The sequence below is a fragment of the Phoca vitulina genome, unplaced genomic scaffold, assembly GCF_004348235.1.
Source record: "Phoca vitulina isolate PV1807 unplaced genomic scaffold, GSC_HSeal_1.0 scaffold20, whole genome shotgun sequence".
Classification (NCBI taxonomy): domain Eukaryota; kingdom Metazoa; phylum Chordata; class Mammalia; order Carnivora; family Phocidae; genus Phoca; species Phoca vitulina.
In genome coordinates, this window is record NW_022589723.1 from 10,888,725 (window position 1) to 10,908,264 (window position 19,540).

Consider the following 19,540-nt stretch of genomic DNA (forward strand, 5'->3'; position numbering starts at 1 on the left):
ATAGCACTGCACGCTACAGAGAAATGGTTCACGAAAGGAAGAGTCGATCATGGAGGCACACTTCACTGTGGTCTTATTTTAAGAAATTGCCGCAGCCACCCCAGGCCTCAACAACCACCCCCACATCAGTCAGTGGCCATCAACACTGAGGTGGGACCTTCCACCAGCAAAAAGACTACAGCCTGCTGAAAACTCAGATGATGGCTAGCATTTGATTAGCAATAAAGTATTCATTCTCTTTTTTTTCCTTCCTTTTTTCCCTCTCTGTGGAGAAGAGAAAAAAGTATTTCTTAATTAAGGTACATACATAGTTTTTTTTAGATACAATGCCACTGCACACCTAACCGAACAGTGTAATAGCATCAACATAACTTTTATGTTCACTAGGAAACCAAAAACTTCATTTGACTAGTTTTATTGTGATGTTCACACCTTACTGCAATGGTCTGGAACCCAACCTGCAGTATCTTTGAGGTATGCTACTAAAATAGGCTCAAAGCATAATCAAGTGGGCAGAATGAAGCATCTGTCTCAGTGTCTCCACTCTACACAGTAAATACAGCCAAAGCAGCTTCATATGATCACTTCTGATTTCTCTGGACTCACTCACCTTGACATTATAGCAGCGAATGGTATGGTCACTGGAACCAGTGTAAAGGGCAGCATTCTTCCCAGAGGTTTGTGTAACCAGGAGGCAGTTCACTTTGGAGGTGTGCCCCTCGAACACACCAATGCACTTGCGACTCTAAAGTTAAGCACGTATCAGATCATTACTTGTGGATACACAAGGATTAGGTAACACAGTTCCTCAACAACAACAAAAATGCTGAAACATACAGTTTGCTGCTGTATCCTCAGTGCCTCAGCTAGTGCCTGGTATACAAAAGGTGCTCAGTATCTGCTCACTAAATGCCCAGTCAACAGTCACATGAACTAAGTACCTCCAACTCTATGTTAGCTGAGCCATACCAAAAATACTTAGGGCAATCTGCTGTAAGATAGATCAGAATTTTAATTAATGCTTAGGGCAAGGATCTCCAACATAAGAACAAAGATCTGACAAATACAAACTGTAGCTAATTTCCCAGATAAGTTCCTGCATTTCATCAGTAAGTATGGATGTTCCACGATATTCAGAGATGTGTCACATGCCATGGCGGGCCATAGTGGTCCAGGGGCGGTTTCACAAGGGAGCGTCCTACATGTTATCTTCGTGCACATATGGAGATCCACTTAGAATGTGCATACATATATACATTTATCTTGCAATTCAGAGTTAGAGCCAATCCCCCAAATGTTACACTCCTACTTCCTGGTACCACTGCTTCCTTCCTAGACACCTGTTGCCTAGAGCGAACACATTTTCATGGTCCATCATCTAACCTTTTGACTTTCAAGACTTCAGTAATTTCAAATACTTTCATGGTGTTTGTTAAGACAACAGAGTGTTCCTGAAGTTTCTTGGCTATCACTGTTGATAAGCAAAATCAGTTTGACATACACCAAAATCAAAACTCGTTCTATGAAAAGTTCGTTCTATGAAAATTGAGACTAACGAGCATCAGATTACACTAAGCGTGAGGAACTAGAACACTGTTGCTCTCCTTGGTAACTTGGGACAATTAATGAACTGTGAGGAAAAATGCCTCCTCCAGTACTTCCCCGACGTTCATTCTACCCTATTGTGTAGCAGCTATGGGACTGACCTCATCAACAACGCCAGGACTAGAACCTGACTGGCCAAGCCCACTGCTGTCATCTCATCTCCCTTTGCCAAGTGGTTGTTCATGGTCAAGCACAGGACCCATTTTTATGGCAATGGGAGGAAAAAGAAACCCCATGGGCTTCCAAAATCTGTGAGCAGAACTAGCTTTAGGAAGAGGTGACACCAGAGAAAGCAGAATGGAGAGACAGAAAGAAGCTAAGTTCCCAGTGACCCTGCTAAGCCACTGCAACAACCTCATCTACGGTTAGTCTAAAACTCACCTCATCTCTGGACAGCAAATAGATGCCCCTATTGTTTAAGAGAGTGTAAATTGGAGTTCCTAAACCCTGCAAAAACATTCCAATTGAGTTATCAACTCACCACCAGATTATAAGCTCGGACAGTTTTATCTGCTGAACAGGTGTACAGTAAGTTCCCAAATATCTGAATTGCATTCACTGCGGCTTGGTGCCCCTCAAAGCTCCCTTCTGTGGGCTCATCATCATCTCCTGGCTCGGAAGATATTTCTGGAAAACAAGAATATGTTTCAGAGACCTGTCTGCTTTTGTCTGAAAAGATACTCAAAATTTAAAACCATTACATAATATAGTGGTCCCTGGATTCTCCTTAAAACCTTGTTCCCCTAGCAAAACACATCTTTCATTAATGATCTTCATTATGAAGACTTTATAACAAAAGGCAGAGGAGGCTTACATGTAGGAAAAAAGATACTTATTTTTTGAGTGAACCTGGAAAGTACCAAATCGCTCTCCACATCCTCTCTTCTGCTGCCAGTTGTTCTGTTGAATAAGGCATTATTCTTTAAGCAGTCCTTCTCAAAGCAAAAACCCCGGGAGGCGATGAAACCTTAATACTCATTAGTTGAACAGCTAAGACAGATGAGAATAAGAAACTAAAAAGGCAGGATTTAGGATTTACAGATACCATAATTGCTGGTCAAAGCAATCCTCCTGGTGACAATCACCCCACCTCACCCCATTCTATAGGCTTACTTAAACCCTGGCTCTACTATTTATAAGCCTTTTTTTCTGTGGTTAATTTAAATGAAGCTGAATAACCAATACCTGAAGAGTTCTTTGAGCCTTTTATGGAGGAGATCACAGTCTGAGTTTCTGCCACACTACAAAATAATAACAAAAGTCTTTTTAGCACCTGTGAATAGGACAGGCCATAAAACTTATTTTTCCCGACTCAAAGGATTGTTATAAACAATGGGCAACACAGCAGTGATAGATCAGTTTTTCCATCTGAAATTTCTATATGAAAGGAAATAGAAGTACAGTAAATATTTACAACACAAATGAGAGAGCAGAAAAATCTCCATTGCCAAGGTTTGATTCCTCCATACCCATAATCTCTACTGATTTTCTATACATCTGATTCATTTAAAAACTGATTCATAACCACAAGTTCTATTTTTTAAGAAAAGAATGATGAAAGCTGTTCTGATCGGACCAGCACAACATCCTCACCTTACAGGAATACCATCTTTATAACGAGTGCCAATCTCACTGGTAGAGCTAACTTCATCACAACCAGAACGAGAAGTTTCTAATGAGTTTTGCTCTGTGGAGTTCCAAATATCCTTTTTAGATGGACTGTCTGGTTTCTCTTCTCCAGATTCAGAAGAATCAATGGCCACCACTTCCAACTGAGGGTTAGGGATCTCTAGGACTTCCAGAGACGAGTCACTGTCTGGCTCATCTCTGACACTCTCTTGTTCCGGGCCAGTTCTGCTATCTTCCCAGGTGGAGGTTGTTACCTTCCCCCCTTTGGTTGACTTTCCAGTCTTTACTTTCCTTACAGGTTTAGCAGTAAATACATCCTGTTCAGTGTCACTGTTCTCGGGAACATGAGCAGCCCGAAGCGTTTTCTTCTTCCTAAGTTTTTTCTTTTTCTTGTTTCCCCGCGTTTCAGCTGATGTCAGGGTAGACTCTGCCTGCTGCTCAGGCTGGTCCGCTGGAGAGTGGGGGTCCCTCTCTAGGGGGGTTTCGGGAACAAACGACAATCTTGGAAAGGAACTGGTACAGGCCTCAGACCCGCTGTTGCCTTTGACTGGCTCTTCATGAAGATCAGCTGGTTGGGAAGAGGGGGCATTTCCTCTGTTACTGGTATTTCCTTGCTCCATGGAAAACTTCAGTTCTTGGCTAGGCTCATGGAAACTTTCTGTGACCTCTGATAAGGACAACGTTGCAGTGATGACTGGATAAACTGGACAACTGTCACTGTTCTCTCCTGAATTGGGAAGAAAAAAAATTATTGCATCTTCTTTTGTGTCTGCTGTTTATCATCACAAACTGCCATTATTTATCAATGATCGAATCTCTACCAAGTAATGACCTTTCAGTGATATGTGAACAAAGCTACAACTGTTAAAGTGGTTATCTCACCCCTCAGCTTCCCATAACCTACAGAAATTTCTGTGACAGCACGTACTGCACTTTGCCCTGCACTGATCTCACAAATAACATGCATGTCTTATGCTGTACAAAAGCTCTTTATGGGCACAGACTGTTTCTACCCATCTTTTTTCTTTCTTTCCTGTTTGACATGTCCACATATTTAACGTCATGTTTTATTCTTGGTAGACATTTAAATATCTACTCAGCTCAACTGCTTTTGCCTTTATTTCTTAGATGTTTTCACTATGCCATTACGGGTACATCATCCAGTTTGGCTACATAACAGTAGTTAAAAAGTCAGCTGACTTAAAAATGTCTATTTTCTTTGACTTAGTTATTTCATGTGGAGGAATTTAAACTGATAAAATAATCACAGACATACTCAAAGACATACACAATGTACTGTTATACAGAATACTAAAAAAAAAAAAAGGATAAAAAGCAAATATTCAAAGGAGATTATAAATTAACATACCCATATAATGCAACTTCTCAAGTATTATTCAACTAGTAAAATGAAAATATTTCAGATGAATTATTTTTATGACACAGGAAAATGATCATGATGTATCAAGTGGAAAAAAGTCAGGTTATATAACAGACTATGATTTTCTCTTTGTATAAAGTCTATGGGTAAACACACATTTATAATTTAAGACTGAAATAATATATAACAAAATAACATCTACATTTTTAAAGATTTTATTTATTTATTCATGAGAGACAGAGAGAGAGAGGCAGAGGGAGAAGCAGGCTTCCCACAGAGCAGGGAGCCCAATGCGGGACTCGATCCCAGGACCCTGGGATCACGACCTGAGCTAAAGGCAGATGTTTACCGACTGAGCCACGGAGGCACCCAGTCTTCCATCTTCTTACAGTGAACACGAATTATTTTGCAGAGAAAGAAATCTAATATTAGCTTAAAAAGTCACTATAATACTTCTTTACCAGTCTTTAAAAAAGTATTGAATACTATTCACAGAAAAGCAACAAAATTCAAGATGGAAGATAATATACATTTGAGATAGATATCTAGATTAGTGTTGCAACAGGTAGCAAAACCTAGGGTAATTCTTCAGACTTTTTTTTTTTTTTAAAGATTTTATTTATTTATTTGACAGAGAGAGACAGTGAGAGAGGGAACACAAGCAGGGGGAGTGGGAGAGGGAGAAGCAGGCTTCCCGCCGAGCAGGGAGCCCGATGCGGGTCTCGATCCCAGGACTCTGGGATCATGACCCAAGCCAAAGGCAGACGCCCAACGACTGAGCCACTGAGGCGCCCCTCTTCAGACTTTTTTTGTTTAGGTCACACAATGCCAGTTTATACCATTACAGTTACACAAACTTTGGGTAAGGTTTAAAACAGCGTAGAAGTTATTCTCAAATGGTAACCAGGTGAGTGTTATTTTATGAAGAGAGTAAAAACTGGCTATTTCTCAAAACCACTCAAGTTCCTACTCATGATTCCAACCCCAGTGTCCTCTGCCTTTCATCATGGGCACCTGCCTCTTAGGCTTATATTAAACCTGTCTTGCCTTTAAATGATAAAGTTAAGTGCTGAGAAATTCAGAGGATATAGTTTATCTAGGAAGTTGACTGAGTAACTTCAACTCCACTTATCTCACAAAAAAAACAATTCTGGGGGCGCCTGGGTGGCTCAGTTGGTTATGCGACTGCCTTCGGCTCAGGTCATGATCCTGGAGTCCCGGGATCAAGTCCCGCATCGGGCTCCCTGCTCAGCAGGGAGTCTGCTTCTCCCTCTGACCCTCCCCCCTCTCATGCTCTCTCTCTCTCCCAAATAAATAAATAAAAAATCTTTAAAAAAAAAACAATTCTGCACCAATCCTCATTATGGAAACTTTTAGGTGCTAATGCAAAGTCAATTTAGTAATCCTAGATTAGGGAAAATTGAGGAAAAGTTACTGATATTTAAATAATCCTCGAAGGGGCGCCTGGGTGGCTCAGAACTCTTGATTTTGGCTCAAGTACTTATCTCACAGTTATGAGATCGAGCCCCGTGTCAGGCTCTGCACTGGGCGTGGAGTTTGTTTAAGATTCTCTCTCTCCCTCTGCACCTCCCCCACCACAAGTGCACATACTCTCTCTCTCAAAAATAAACAATCCTCCCTAAATGAAGGAAACTTAAAGAAAAATTAATTCCAGCAATTTTAGTTTTAATGGGGCAAATATGACTTCATCACTGACCTAAAACTGCCCTAGACCCACTGCCAGTCTGCCCCTAACCCACAGAAAGGTTTACATACTATTAGCTTGCAGTAATTCCTTGGACACATTGCCAGCAGAGCCTTGTGACACAGCAGTCACACTCTCGTCGTGTTCAGGAGACATGGGTTCTTGTTTAATCTGAATTGAAGAGTCTGGAGCAGGAACACTGCCGTGAGCTTGGAAAGTAGGAGACGTGGTTACTTGGAGAGGGACTCCAGTGGATGATGGAGACATGTGGGAAGATGGAGGCTCCAGAACAACTGGGAAAAAGGGAGTAGGCAGCAGGGTGGCATCAGCAGATGTCTGAGATCTACTGTTCCTTCGCTCTCGTGGAAGGCTATAAGGAACCTGGTCTGGGCGCTCAGAAGGTTCATATGTTTCTAGAATGGGAAACATACGTACGTACAAATGCAAAAATGTTCTCTGAAAAGTCACTCATTTCAGAGCCAATTTGTATTTTTAAAGATTACAAGAGAATTCCGAAGTCCCTGATAATTCTTCGAAATATGTTGTCATAAAATCTATATGACCAACAAGGACACAGGCAGAACAGGGATTAGTATTCCATTTTTAAATTTTAAGTGACTTATCCAAAGTCATAGAGTTACTAATGGAAGAGCCAAGATTTGAACCCAGGTCTTTTGATTCCGAACCCAAGGCTCTTTCTGTAACATACTGCCCCTGCTGCTAAGCATTTTCGGGGCCTACAGTCTCACAGGCTCTTCTACAGAAGCATGAAAGCAAGGACACAGGAGAGAAAACATATGACCTTTTCATGATTATTTCAAGTCCCCTGTATAGGTAGGTAACAAAGAAATAAACAAGCTACAGAGGATCCAGTCCATCAGATGCTCTCTGAATACCTTGTAATCCCTGTAGAATCTGTATTCTGTGGGTCCTCAGTGCACTCATCTCCATAGTTATCTAAAAATAAAGTAATTGGTTAAGCATTTTGAAGTCCAACTTTAGAGATGACACGTTCTCATTAAACGTTCCGTCCGCTGTTACCTGCTGCTTCAGCATAAGAAGCCTCTGAACTTCAACATATGCTGTCTGCAGGGCTGCACGGGCTTGCAGAAGGTTGTTATCCATGCACTGCAATGATTTGCTCAGTTCTTCCTCCCTTAAAGAAATATTCAGCAGCTGGTCAACCTGAGAACGTTCTGCCAAGAGAAACCATAAGGCTCAGTTTAATACGGGAGACAATTCTTGATAATACAGCCCCTCAGAAGGTGGAACTACATCAGTTCTCTAGAAGCCTTTATTTTCTCTCCAACAGGGCAACTGGAGACTCATCAAATCTCGCAAATCACGTAGTTAAGACTGATGTCAGAGCTAACCGAGAAGTGAGAACTGGTAAGATGGAGGTAGCTCATAGGTACAAGTGTGCCGCCACATGGTACCATCTTACCTCGTCACCATCTTCCACCACTCCCCTTCCAAGTGAAATCTTTGTCCGAGGCAAAGCAACTGCTGTACGTTTCATTTCCCATTTTTCCTTTATCTACCACCCTCTTCACCTATGGTTTTTGCTTAGATTAGGCCTCAGATGTGAATGGCTTGCACTCTCTTCCCAATCTGTATTTTTCTAGTCTCTTAGTTAATATAAAATAGTTCACTTTATCAGACAAAAACTTCCTGAAGAAAATATAGCTTCAAAATAGTACATTTAAATTACTTTAAATAAAATGTCCTACCACGTGTATGTATGTTTGTCTCTTTCCCATTCGGTAAGTCAAGATCTCTATCTTAAACTCCAGATATACATACCCAACTACTACCTTGATATCTTTACTGAGGTATCTCTAAGATCCTTTAACTCAAAGGATCCAAAAAGGAACTCCTCATCTTCCTCTACCCTCAACTTGTTCCTCTCATGGAGTTTTCTAGCTCTACAAATGACACCAACACCCCAAAGATGCCTCAGCCAGAAACTGGGGTCATCTTCGACACTGACCTTATCCATCACATCCAACCACCCCAAGGTTCATCCAATCACTTCCCACACTAGCCCTTACACCAGAAAGGGTTCAGAGTCAGTGGAAAGCAAGAATCATAGAAGTGTATCATGAGGGAGCGACTCTAACAACTTCCCTCAATTCAAGTAAGAGAAGCAACAAAGATACCTCAGAAATGGAAATTGAGAGAAATGGCTATAAAAAACCAACAGAGACAAAATCTTTACTAAATGGCCTATTCCTCTTCATCACTGAAAAGGACAAATGAGACTTTCTGACTTTATACTTTCCCCCATTTATTGTCCAAGATACATACTAACTTTAGCTTATGGGTCTATGTGGCATCAAACATTTCTTCTATAGCTGCACTGGGTATGGTAGAAAAATCAAACTTTTCTATGCCCTTAAGCAAGACAACAAAAATGTCAAAAAATAAGAATAAATGGGGGATCAGTGTTTGATAACCACAAGCAATACTCTGTGTCAAGTTGTAAAAAAGGCTGAATTGCTATAAGAACAATTTCTTTCTGTCAGAATATTTTGCAGCACTATACCTTTCTTTCCTTTAATTTTCCTTCTTTTGTTTTTTCTCTCAAGACTTGGGAGTTCGGGAGAAGATCCATCCTGAGAAGAGAAAGAAAACTGAGTAATATTGAATGTGTAAAGGCCATTACCCAGGAAGGGAAAAATCGAATCAATTCTAAGACCACTGTACATTATTCTTCACTATTGCTGCCATCTCTAACAGGATACTAGGAATCTCATGCACAAGGTATGAACTCAAACATCAGTTGAATGTATATGATTAAAAAAATAAAACAGGGGCGCCTGGGTGGCACAGTCAGTTAGGCATCTACCTCTAGGTTTCAGCTCAGGTCATGATCTCAGTGTCGTGAGATTGAGCCCCGCATCGGGCTCCGAGCTCAGCATGGAGTCTGCTTGAGATTCTCTCTCCTTCTCCCTCTGCCCCTCCTGCTCATGTGCATGCTCGAGTGCATGCTCGTGCACGCTCTCTCTCTCCCTCCCTTAAATAAATTAAAATCTTTAAAAAACAAACAAAAAAACCCCAGAACAGAATTTGAGGTCAAGTACCTTCCTAGCATCCTAGAGGTGGTGAAGCACTGGGGCTAAGGCAAAGCATTTCACGTTGGTAAAGCAAGGCATAGTTAGAAGTATGGACAAAGCCAGTAATGCATATACCTGATTTCACCGTGGCATAGTTTCTCCTTTACTAGGAAACCTTCACAACAAAACCTTTACAACAAAAAGCTGAACAGTCTTTGAGACCAGCCCCTAGATATGAGCTTTGTTACAGGACAAACTTTCATCCAACAATATCCACTACAGTGTCCAACTCAAAGGAGCAAAGCTGGAATTTGAACCCAGGTCTACAAGCCAAGCCCTTAACTACTCTGCTTTATTGCTTCAGTATTAATGAACACAGCCCCATTAAGGAGGGCACGTGATATAATGAGCACTGGGTATTATATAAGACTGATGAATCACTGACCTCTACCTCTGAAACCAATAATACATTATATTAACTAATTGAATTTAAATCAAAAAATGGGGGGAAAAGCAAATATAAAAAAATGGAAGGTGAAAAAAATAAAAATTACATTTAAAAATAATAAATAAATAAATAAATAAAGGACACAGCCCATTTTCTCACAGTGTCACATTCCAGACTATATCACTACCAGCAACTCTTTCTTTTCAGAAAGGGTTCCTGAGAGGGCTAGGCAGTATTAGCAACAGAGATACCAGAAGAGAAGTGGTGTCAGTGCAGGAATGGATTCTGAAAGGGCCAAGCTGGGTAAGTGAGGTACAAAACACTGAGTAACAGAGACTAAAAATATTTCTAAGACTATGTTCACATAGATGCACTCCAGTAGTATTAAAACTACCTTAGCGTTGAGCCCAGCAGTCCTGGGTCTAACAAGCACTCACGCCCTACCAATGCAACACTAGAGTGCCTTTCTTCAGTAGCAGTACAGAATGCATGGTGAAAAGAGATAGAGTTACAGCTAAAGATGTGTCTTACTCCTTGGTAAGGTGATACAAAGAATCACTGGCTTGGAGACTAGTTTTAGAGATGACTTCATATTTTCTTAGTACTGTACATTCATATTCAATTACATCTAACTTAGGAGAATTACTCAGCGAAAGAAACCAAGAGGATAAGAATATGACAGTAAGAGCCTCACAAACCTATTTCAGAGTAGGAAGCAGCAGAACCCCAGCTACCCAGAAGCAATTAAACAGTTACATCCTTCTTCCAACAGCCAAGTCACCATGTGAAATGTCCTACAACAAGTGTGGGCAATTGTACTCACCCCAGTGGCTCTGCGTTTCTTCCGCACACTCTGGCTGTCGTTTTGTTCGGCACCAGAGGTGCAGCTACTGTCTGTGGCTGCGTCTGCCAGACTGGAGATGCCGAGGGCTGGGGATGTATTTGATGATAAAGAGTTTCCTTCGCCGTTACTCTCCTGGGTATTCTGGTTCTCTGAAGATGGCGCAGAACTCTCCTGGTTGTTCAGGTCTTTGGCCAAGTGCATCAAAGGTATCATTCGGTCAGAGGACAACTGTGCACTGTGTCGCCTTTGACTAGCAACATTTTCAGCCCTTTCACCTGTTCTTAGGGAGGCAGCCAGAGGTGTCACTTCCTGCTTAAGGCCCAGGGTCGTTGTCTGACTCTGTGCAGCCCTCAATGAGTTACTAGGTGAAAAAATCTGCTGGGGCTCATTTTCTTTGCCTGTACCTTCCTCACTGAAGAAGCTATACACAGAAGGAGCCCTGTCCATGATCACACTGCTCTCAGAAAGGCTTCGCTTCCTTGCCAACCCAGGAGATGAAGAAATGGAAATACCTTCCCACTGGAATCCTTCTAGATTGGACAGATCAGGCTCCCCATCCAAATCCAAGCCCTCTTGTTCATTTTGAACCAAAGGCACCATTTCTATGCCAAACCTTAAGAAAAAACAAAGAAAAAACCCATAAATCAGACGTGGGTAGGGAAGAGGGGGCACCACTTAATGAGATTACAAATATAAATAAGATGGTTTCTGCCCTCAAGAAGCTCACAGTCTAGTAAGTGTTCCAGACACAAAGTAAATAACCATCTGTAAGTACTATCATGTAACAAGTACTAAATTAGAGATTTGTGCACAGTTACGAGAATACATTTGAGGAAGTGAATATTGAGAGTTTTATTAGTATGGAGCTTTTCCAAACCAACAACAAATAATTTTTAAACAGCACACAAATCCAAACCAACCAAACAAAAATATTTACTGAGCATTCACAAGTGCCAGGCATGAGGCTAAGAACAAGAACTTTGTAATCTCAATATTCAAGTGATGGAAAAGGGTGCACAATAAATATGCTATTTCAACAAGGATAAAAATTTAAGCCTGAAGGGCCATATAATTATAATACAGCAGGTTGATTTTCACATAGCAAACCTATGTTGAATGCTGCTTTCCCATCCAGAGAAGTTTAGCACCTCAACCTAAGATGAACAGCCAAAATGCCACACAAGGACTTAAGAGAAAGTATTTTGTGATCATGAATATAATGCCCAGAGTATACACAGAAGGGTAACTATTTATAGGTTCTGAGTAAAAGGTAATAAGAGCAGTGACACTTAAAAACTGTACTGCTCATTAAGATCTAGAGATAGATACAGACCTATAGATACACTTTTTCATGCTGTCACTTTCTGGTCCCTATAACTAAAGTGATGGATTTCTGATCATCTTTTTCTACGTCCCCATCTCATTTCTTAGAGGCTGACGTGCTTCTTTGCAACCTGAATTCCCTGTCAGGAAACACTCTACTGCATTTGTTATAGGGTAGCAGTCACTCTTTGCTATTTAAACCAGACATCTACAACATGTATTTCTTACAAACATTTAATTAACCAGTAGAATTCTCTTGACCAGGGTCAAAGGGTAAGTTTAAAAGACAGAGAAATGGGATACTAAAAAAGAGGTACACACCTGGGCAAGCCTTTGCCTAGCTCTTGCTTTTTCTTGGTTACTTGCTGGATGACTTGTTCCCAGTTGACATTTCTCCGAGATGCATTTAGAATCTGTCGAAGGGTTGGCTTGAGCCCAGATTCCTTCTCTGTCTCACCCTTTCGATGACCACTAATATTGCGAATGCGGCGAGCACTATTGAGATTTGGCTCGGGAAGGTGTGCTCCAGTTTTGCTCTTCAAACTAATGTGCCGGGTTAGATCTCTCTGGAGAGAGGCAGGAAAGCCAAGCTTACTGAGTTCAGGCAGAGGAGGGCCTGAGGACTGACCTAGATCGTTTTTCTGAAGCTCTGCATCCAAGCTAGTGCTCTCAAAACCTTCTGTTTCGTAAGATACATGAGATTTAACAGGGTCATCCACCTGTGCATCTTCTAGAGAAGTTTTCAAGTCTAGCAGTAAGCCAGAGGGTGGACTGGCCGCAGAGGTCATCTGCAACTCAGGTTCTTTCTGATGAACTGTTGAATTACATGCATTAGTGGAGAGTTTTCTACATGTTTTCAGGTTTTGGTCATCCCCCTCTTTCTCGTCAGCGAGGTGAGGGCCGCAGGATAACATTTCTGTAGTGGCAGAGCCGAGGGTCCCAATTTTTGATCCTCGCTTTTCCATGTCAGAGAGCTCCCCATCGCTTTCATCTTCTAACGTGTGTACCTGAAACTCTATCTTCAAAGATCCTTTTTCAGACTCTTCTACATTCCTACTTGCTTTTGCAAAGTTCCTGGTCCTTTTAGAAGTGCCAAGAAGTGGATTTTGCAATGATTCATGACCCTGTAGCACCTCTTTGGCTTTTTGTAATGTATCGCTGAAATTCTCATCAGGTTCTCTCTGAGTGCCAAATGTACTTTTATTCCCTTTTAAAACATGAGGACATGAACTTCGCAATTTAGTTACATGAGACCCATGACTGTCTTCCATGGCAGGTTTGTTCAAGGGATTTGAGTGTTCTCCAGGAAAAAAAGAATTTGTTTTGGTGTTTTTTGAGGGATTCTTTAAATCTGGCTTTTGAGGAACTGACTTGGTGACTGGAATTGGAAGGAGTGGGGATTTTAAGGATGGCATCTTACTTAAGTGAAGCTCTTGTTCGTGCTTTTCTGTAACGGGGCAATCTCTCACCGCCTCGTAAGAAGCAGTGCAGTCAGAAGGGGCTTTGTGAGTAAGAGATCCACCATGTGTTTCTTTCTGTGTTTTCAGCGTTGGGGAATTATTTGTTTCATCAATCTGGGGCTCTGGTGTCCCTGCGGTTGTCAAACTGAAGTCAAAGAAAGGCTTCTCTATCATTTCTGACTTGTTACCAGTGACTTCCTTCATTCCTGATTGTAAATCCAGAGTCTTCTGGGAAGGGTAAGGAGCCCAGCGATGGAGCTTGTCCCTTGCTACACTGCCATTCTTCCCACCCATTTTGGAAGCTATGGGATCTGTCTGCTTAGTAGTTTTGCTTTCCAGCTGCTCAAAATTGAAGTTAAGTAAGCCCTCTGAAGGAAATTTATCACCTGAAAATCCTTCAGAAGGACCTCTATACGCGGCAGCCGTACCAACTTTGTCACTTTCTTGCCGCTGCCAACTGTATCTCTCTTGATTGTATTTGTTTGACTTAGATTTCTTGTTCCACAGCATAGTCAGGTCGTCCATCTGACAGTTAGAATTTCTGTTTCTGCCTGGTTGAAATTTGTCTCCGGGGCCACTGTAATTCCAACTATTTGTACTACGTACACTGGATTTCCAGTTTCCGTTACTGCTGTTCATATGCCAACTGGAAAAGGCACCTGTTCCTTCAGAATGCCAACTGGAATTCCTTCCTGTACCATTAGGATTCCAATCTACTGCACCACTCTTTGAATGCCAACCACCTCCAGAATTGCTATGGTTGTGAAACCAAGTCGAGGAGCCTCCTGCAACACCCTTGTGCCACCCGGAACATCCTCTTGGTCCACCGTTATTCCTCAAAGAATGTGCAAAGTTGTTTTTCCTGTTATTATTAAAGCCATCTTTCTCCCACTTCCAGTCTCGCTGAGGAGGTCCACGATGATGCCACGCTGGCTGACTGTAGCTCTCTCTGTCTTGGTAAGGGATTCGGTCTTCTCGTCTCCATTGGGGTCGCCTGTCATCAGAGTTTATTTCTTGGCTGCTATTGGAAGGTTCATCTTGTCTGGAAGAAGAACAGTTTTCCATTAGAGATTTAAAGAAATCATCATGCTTCACAGGCAGAGCACATCAAACTTCCCACTACCTATCTCCTCGGTTACTCAAAATATATAATAGAGTCTATTTTTATTTCTAATAGTGGCTGCTTTCCTATCTTTAATATAGCTCAACTTATATTTCACAATTGATTTAGACATTAAACAATATCTTCATTCTGCTATCACCTCAGAAATATTAAAAATTAACACATTTATACTATCCACCTTTTCCTGCTCCTATTTTTCTTAGCAAGTTCCGGGACTTTTGTCCCTATCATCCAATTATTGTTTTTACATTACGCACCTTTTTGAAAAGCACCATTATATTTTGTAGCTTTGGCTAGCTATCATAGTTAATACAACTTAAGTTCAGCGGCTCTTAATACTGTGGATTTTTCCAGTTGTAGGTTCTTTCTCAAAAACCCAGTTTCTTAACCTATTTTAAACACTAAGATTTCACTTTGCATTAGCACCTTCATTAATAAACACTTTTATCAGGCACACATCCAATGACTGTGGTGAGAGAGAACTTTTATGTACAGTGCCCGTTCCTGAAAGGCTTACAGCCTAGCTGAGAAAGATCACACACAGGAGTAAAATAGCACACACCAAATAAGCAGCACCCGCAATCAGGGCTAGCTACAAGGAGCTCCGTGAGCTAGAGGCTTTTATAAAGCTACAAGGAGCTCTGTGAGCTAGAGGCTTTTATAAAGCTACAGCTGTTTCAACTATTCGTGTGAGCCATGGAGCCCACAGACATGTGGGTAAACCTAAGTCAACATCACAGAAATAGGTGCAAAACGACTTTCCTCTACAAACTGCCTGTAGTGTGCCTGGCATTGTGCTTAACGTGCCACAGGTGCTCCAAACACGGAGTCATACTAGCCAGAACGTACTGAGCACCTACTGTCAGGCATTTGAAGCACTTTATATAGACTATCTCGTTTAGTTTTCACAGCCCTGAAGCAATTCTTCTTCTTATTCCTACCTTTTGGATGAGGAAACTGAGGACTGGAGAGGCTGAGTCGCTTGCCTAGAGTAAGACAGCCAGAAGTGGTACGGCAGAGACGTGAACCTCGCCAGTCTGACTCTAGCATCTACACTCTTCACCGCTGGGGCTTTGAGAGACTGAAAATCCCCCAACGAAGTTTTCGCTGTTGGGCTCCCTCCTCTAAATCTGACTTAAACTCAGTACTGACTTGAACTGGTTCTAAAAAGTTTCTAATGTGTCTAAGATTTTGGAAATTTGGAATTTCTTCCTTTTTCAACAAGATGGAACTGAAAGTTAATTTACCTGAAAGTTCAAACATCTACTTACATTATGAATTACAACCACTTCTAAACCGGAGATCCTAAGTCCCCAAGTGACAAGTGTTACTACATACATGTGCAGGATTTTTGTAATACCAGTGACCAAACTGTTTTTATCTTTTGTTTCTAGGCAGTATATAACTTTTGACATCCAAGGAGATTCTTGGATCTGACTCGGCTACACTAATGGGATCCAGAAATGGGAGAATCGGGCAATAAATCTGTCACAAAGTAGAATTCCTAGATCACCCTGAATTAGCTAGATCGAGGGGACAACAGTATGCAGCCAAATCCATAGCCCAGAAAAAGCAATGTAAATTAAAAACCTCATGAAGGAAAGAAGAAAAAAACTTCCTAAAGAAATAAGACTATATATAAATCACCAAAGTAGCATATCAGAATATTCAAAGAATATTAACTATGATATGAATGTCTAATTTACTGAGAAGCTCTTTTACCTTCTGACTCAATATTTAATCATCTATACAGATAAGCTAATAATGGCACAAGTGTGTAAGAAAAAAATAAACGTTAATCTCCTAGAGACTTCAACACCCTTAAAACAAGAGTAAACTACAGCTATACTGATAGTAGTAACAATGTCATTTGAAGGACTAAGCAACTAAACGGTTTAAGAACCATGCTGCTACTGATGTTTTAAGACTAAGAAAGTCTCCTTCAAGGACTTGTTCAGAACACTTGTAGCATGTACAGTGAAAACTACTTCCTTTTTACGCTAAACCTCTAAAAATGAAATGCATACCAAGTATAACTAGTATTCAAAAAGAATCTTTAAAATTTCATTTTAGAACTGTAATGTTTCTCCTTATACTCCAAGACTTGAAAAAATTACCCAACCTCTTAACCGGTTCTCTTACCAAAAAGAAAGAGAAATCTGAAAATTTCTGCTTCATGAATTAAACTCTTTAGACCACAACTCAGTAATGCAAAAATACAAAAGCCTAATACCTGAATTATAGATGTAGGTGTCAAATTATAGAGTATAAGCTGGAAAACTTATATTGATCTTGACAATGTCAAACTTACAATACAAATTTATTCAATAAATATTTACTGAAGCACTAAATAACAAAGGATGAATCAAATTTGGTAGAAGCACCATGTTAATTCATATCAGACAAAGCATTCTTACCTAACGGATATAATAAGAAATACTTAAAAGAAGAAGCTTTTACACTAATACCTTTCCACTAGAAATTCTGGATACCAAATAAAACAATTCACTGGTGTCCAAAAGAAATTGGAACCAATAAAAACAGTTCTAAACACGGTTATCAACATAGGAAAAATTTCAGATATGTAGCACCTACAGCTAATTTTTATAGAGACAATACTGAGTTGTTTTTTTTTTTAATACAGATAGTATAGTAGCTCAAAGAAGGATTCCAATCACCTTTTATGCATAAGAAAGCAACCTCAAGCTAACCTTTGCAATGAAGGTAAGTCTGAAAGCTACAGGCTGAAAAGTATAGAAATGGAAAATGTATTCTCTATTATATTTTATTTTAGACAGCCTTTTTAAAAACCAAAATCATTACTTACCGACTTTGTTCTTTCCTTTGTTTTATTAATTGAACGAGTTCCTTGTCAAAATAATCTTCTTCCTCTTCTTCTCCCTTTCCATCGTCTTCTCTTTCCTGGGCATCAACATTATCTTTGTGCAACTGGCTAGAAATGTGCTTTGCATATGCAGAAAGACCCACTTCTGTGACCCCGCACACTCGGCACTCATGACTACTGTCCCTAGGGAAAGAGGGAGATGAGGGACATTCAATTCTCCCCACTGGCATGGCACACTCAACAGATCTCTTCCGGTTTCCTCTGAAAAACGCTGCACACTTTGGCACAGTGAAAGATTAGTGCTAATCAACTTCAATGCTCCTTTCATCACTTTTAGTAAGTTTGTTCTAAAGTTATTTTTGAAACGATTTTAAGATTCTTTTCCAGCAATCAAGAGGCAGTACACTTCAGAATAATATAGTTTAGGAGGAGAAATCTTCTTGAATTGCTGTACTTAAAATCCTGCCAGAGGAAACATGGTGAAAGGGGAGGCAGGGCAGGGGGCTCAGAGCAAACAAAAGTTGCTCTAGAGCACACCCATGGTGCCAGGGCACTCAGGAGCCTGGTCACAGCACGAACATTTTATCTCAGGCTCAAGAGCTTTCTCCCAGGGAGAGCTAAGGGGTGGAGCAAAGAGCAGGCAGCCTAGCCAATCCCAAAGCGGTAGCTAAATCGGAACAGCGGGAGCTCTGCCTGGAATGCGAAGATTCCGGACCCCAGGGCAAAGGACAGGAGTAGTCTCAGCAAACTTTTCTGGTCTGGATGATACATGTGACCTACATTCTGCTTCAGAAGGGCTTATTTAAAAGGGAATGGAAAGCATTTCAGTTGTAGGAAGTTAACAGCTGTGCTAGGCAAATGGTTTTTCTCAAGTTTCAGAAAACGCAAGTTTGGAGAGAAGCGAAGCCAGGCTCTTAGTTCAGAAAGAAATTGAGCAGGTTTTTTTCCTTTTACTTTACGCAGTCAATGGTAAATCTCATACTTGGCCAGTTTAAGAAACCAAAACCTTGAACCAACACCCAGAGCTGTAGTGGATGAATAATTTAACAGCTTTTTTAGCTTCCTGAAATCCCTTGATTGGTTCAGCTGTTTATATAGCCACTGATGAGAAACATCTGAACACCAGGGCCACAAGTGTAATGAATGGACAGTAACAGCCATTCAGTGATGGCTCAACGGGCTTAACTCTGTATCACTTGTCTTGGGTTTACACTAGTGATATTTTTGCATTTCCTATGCCAATCTCTATTATCCATTCATTCATTTATTTATTTTACAAACAGAAGCTTATTACCATGCATATCCCAGGTATACATGAGAGACACCCAGGAAAAATGAGTAACTCTCCTAGGTAACCTAAGCCACCAACTTAAATACCATCTTCAGCTAAAGGCCAAAGAAAGAAAAGCAGGAAGGAGGAACAGTTATGGGAGGTAACCAGGAAAAGCAAGGAAAACAATGGTAAAGGTAGTTATGTAGATTTAAGTTGGTGCTTTCTCCACTGATAAAATTCTCTATGCCAATCTTAAAAACAAAACAAAACAAGGGGCGCCTGGGTGGCTCAGTCGTTAAGCGTCTGCCTTCGGCTCAGGTCATGATCCCAGGGTCCTGGGATCGAGCCCCGCATCGGGCTCCCTGCTCCGCGGGAAGCCTGCTTCTCCCTCTCCCACTCCCCCTGCTTGTGTTCCCTCTCTCGCTGTGTCTCTCTCTCTGTCAAATAAATAAATAAAATCTTTAAAAAAAAAAACAAAACACAAAAAGACATGCTGTCTTATAAGACAGACAGAAAGACACACATACACACATGCACAACACTGTTCCATCCTCCGCTCACATATATCTATAAAGACGGGGTGGAATTCATATCAATTAACCAGAAGAGAACCTCAAAACTGAGCACTTCATTTACCAAAAGATGGTTTCTATTACAGACCACCTGAACATTCATTAAAAAAAAACCTTGCGGAATACCTAATAAATTCTGGGCATCATGCTAACTATATGGTTACAGTTGTCTAGCATGACAAAGTAGAAATAATGCCCAGTAAATTAAAAGTTTTTCCCCTTGTAAGAATTATGGAAAACACCTCAGAAAAATGGAGAAAATTCCTAAGTTTTTAC

General features: G+C 40.8%; 1 protein-coding gene across 2 annotated transcripts in view; it reads right to left on the reverse strand.

Moving 5' to 3' along the window:
- ZNF106 (zinc finger protein 106) overlaps positions 1-19,540 on the reverse strand; it is a 64,125-nt gene that overhangs the window by 15,676 nt on the left and 28,909 nt on the right. The window contains exons 4-14 of one of the 2 annotated variants that reach the window (XM_032417124.1): positions 17,402-17,602; positions 12,313-14,493; positions 10,648-11,281; positions 8,866-8,935; positions 7,362-7,516; positions 7,217-7,277; positions 6,392-6,529; positions 3,199-3,961; positions 2,791-2,846; positions 2,087-2,232; positions 611-745 (exon numbers count right to left, since the gene is read on the reverse strand). In XM_032417124.1, the coding sequence (XP_032273015.1) occupies positions 611-745; positions 2,087-2,232; positions 2,791-2,846; positions 3,199-3,961; positions 6,392-6,529; positions 7,217-7,277; positions 7,362-7,516; positions 8,866-8,935; positions 10,648-11,281; positions 12,313-14,493; positions 17,402-17,602 (4,540 nt within the window). Of the gene's footprint in view, positions 1-610; positions 746-2,086; positions 2,233-2,790; positions 2,847-3,198; positions 3,962-6,391; positions 6,734-7,216; positions 7,278-7,361; positions 7,517-8,865; positions 8,936-10,647; positions 11,282-12,312; positions 14,494-17,401; positions 17,603-19,540 lie in introns of both variants that reach the window. The other variant, XM_032417123.1, reaches the window with a different exon arrangement.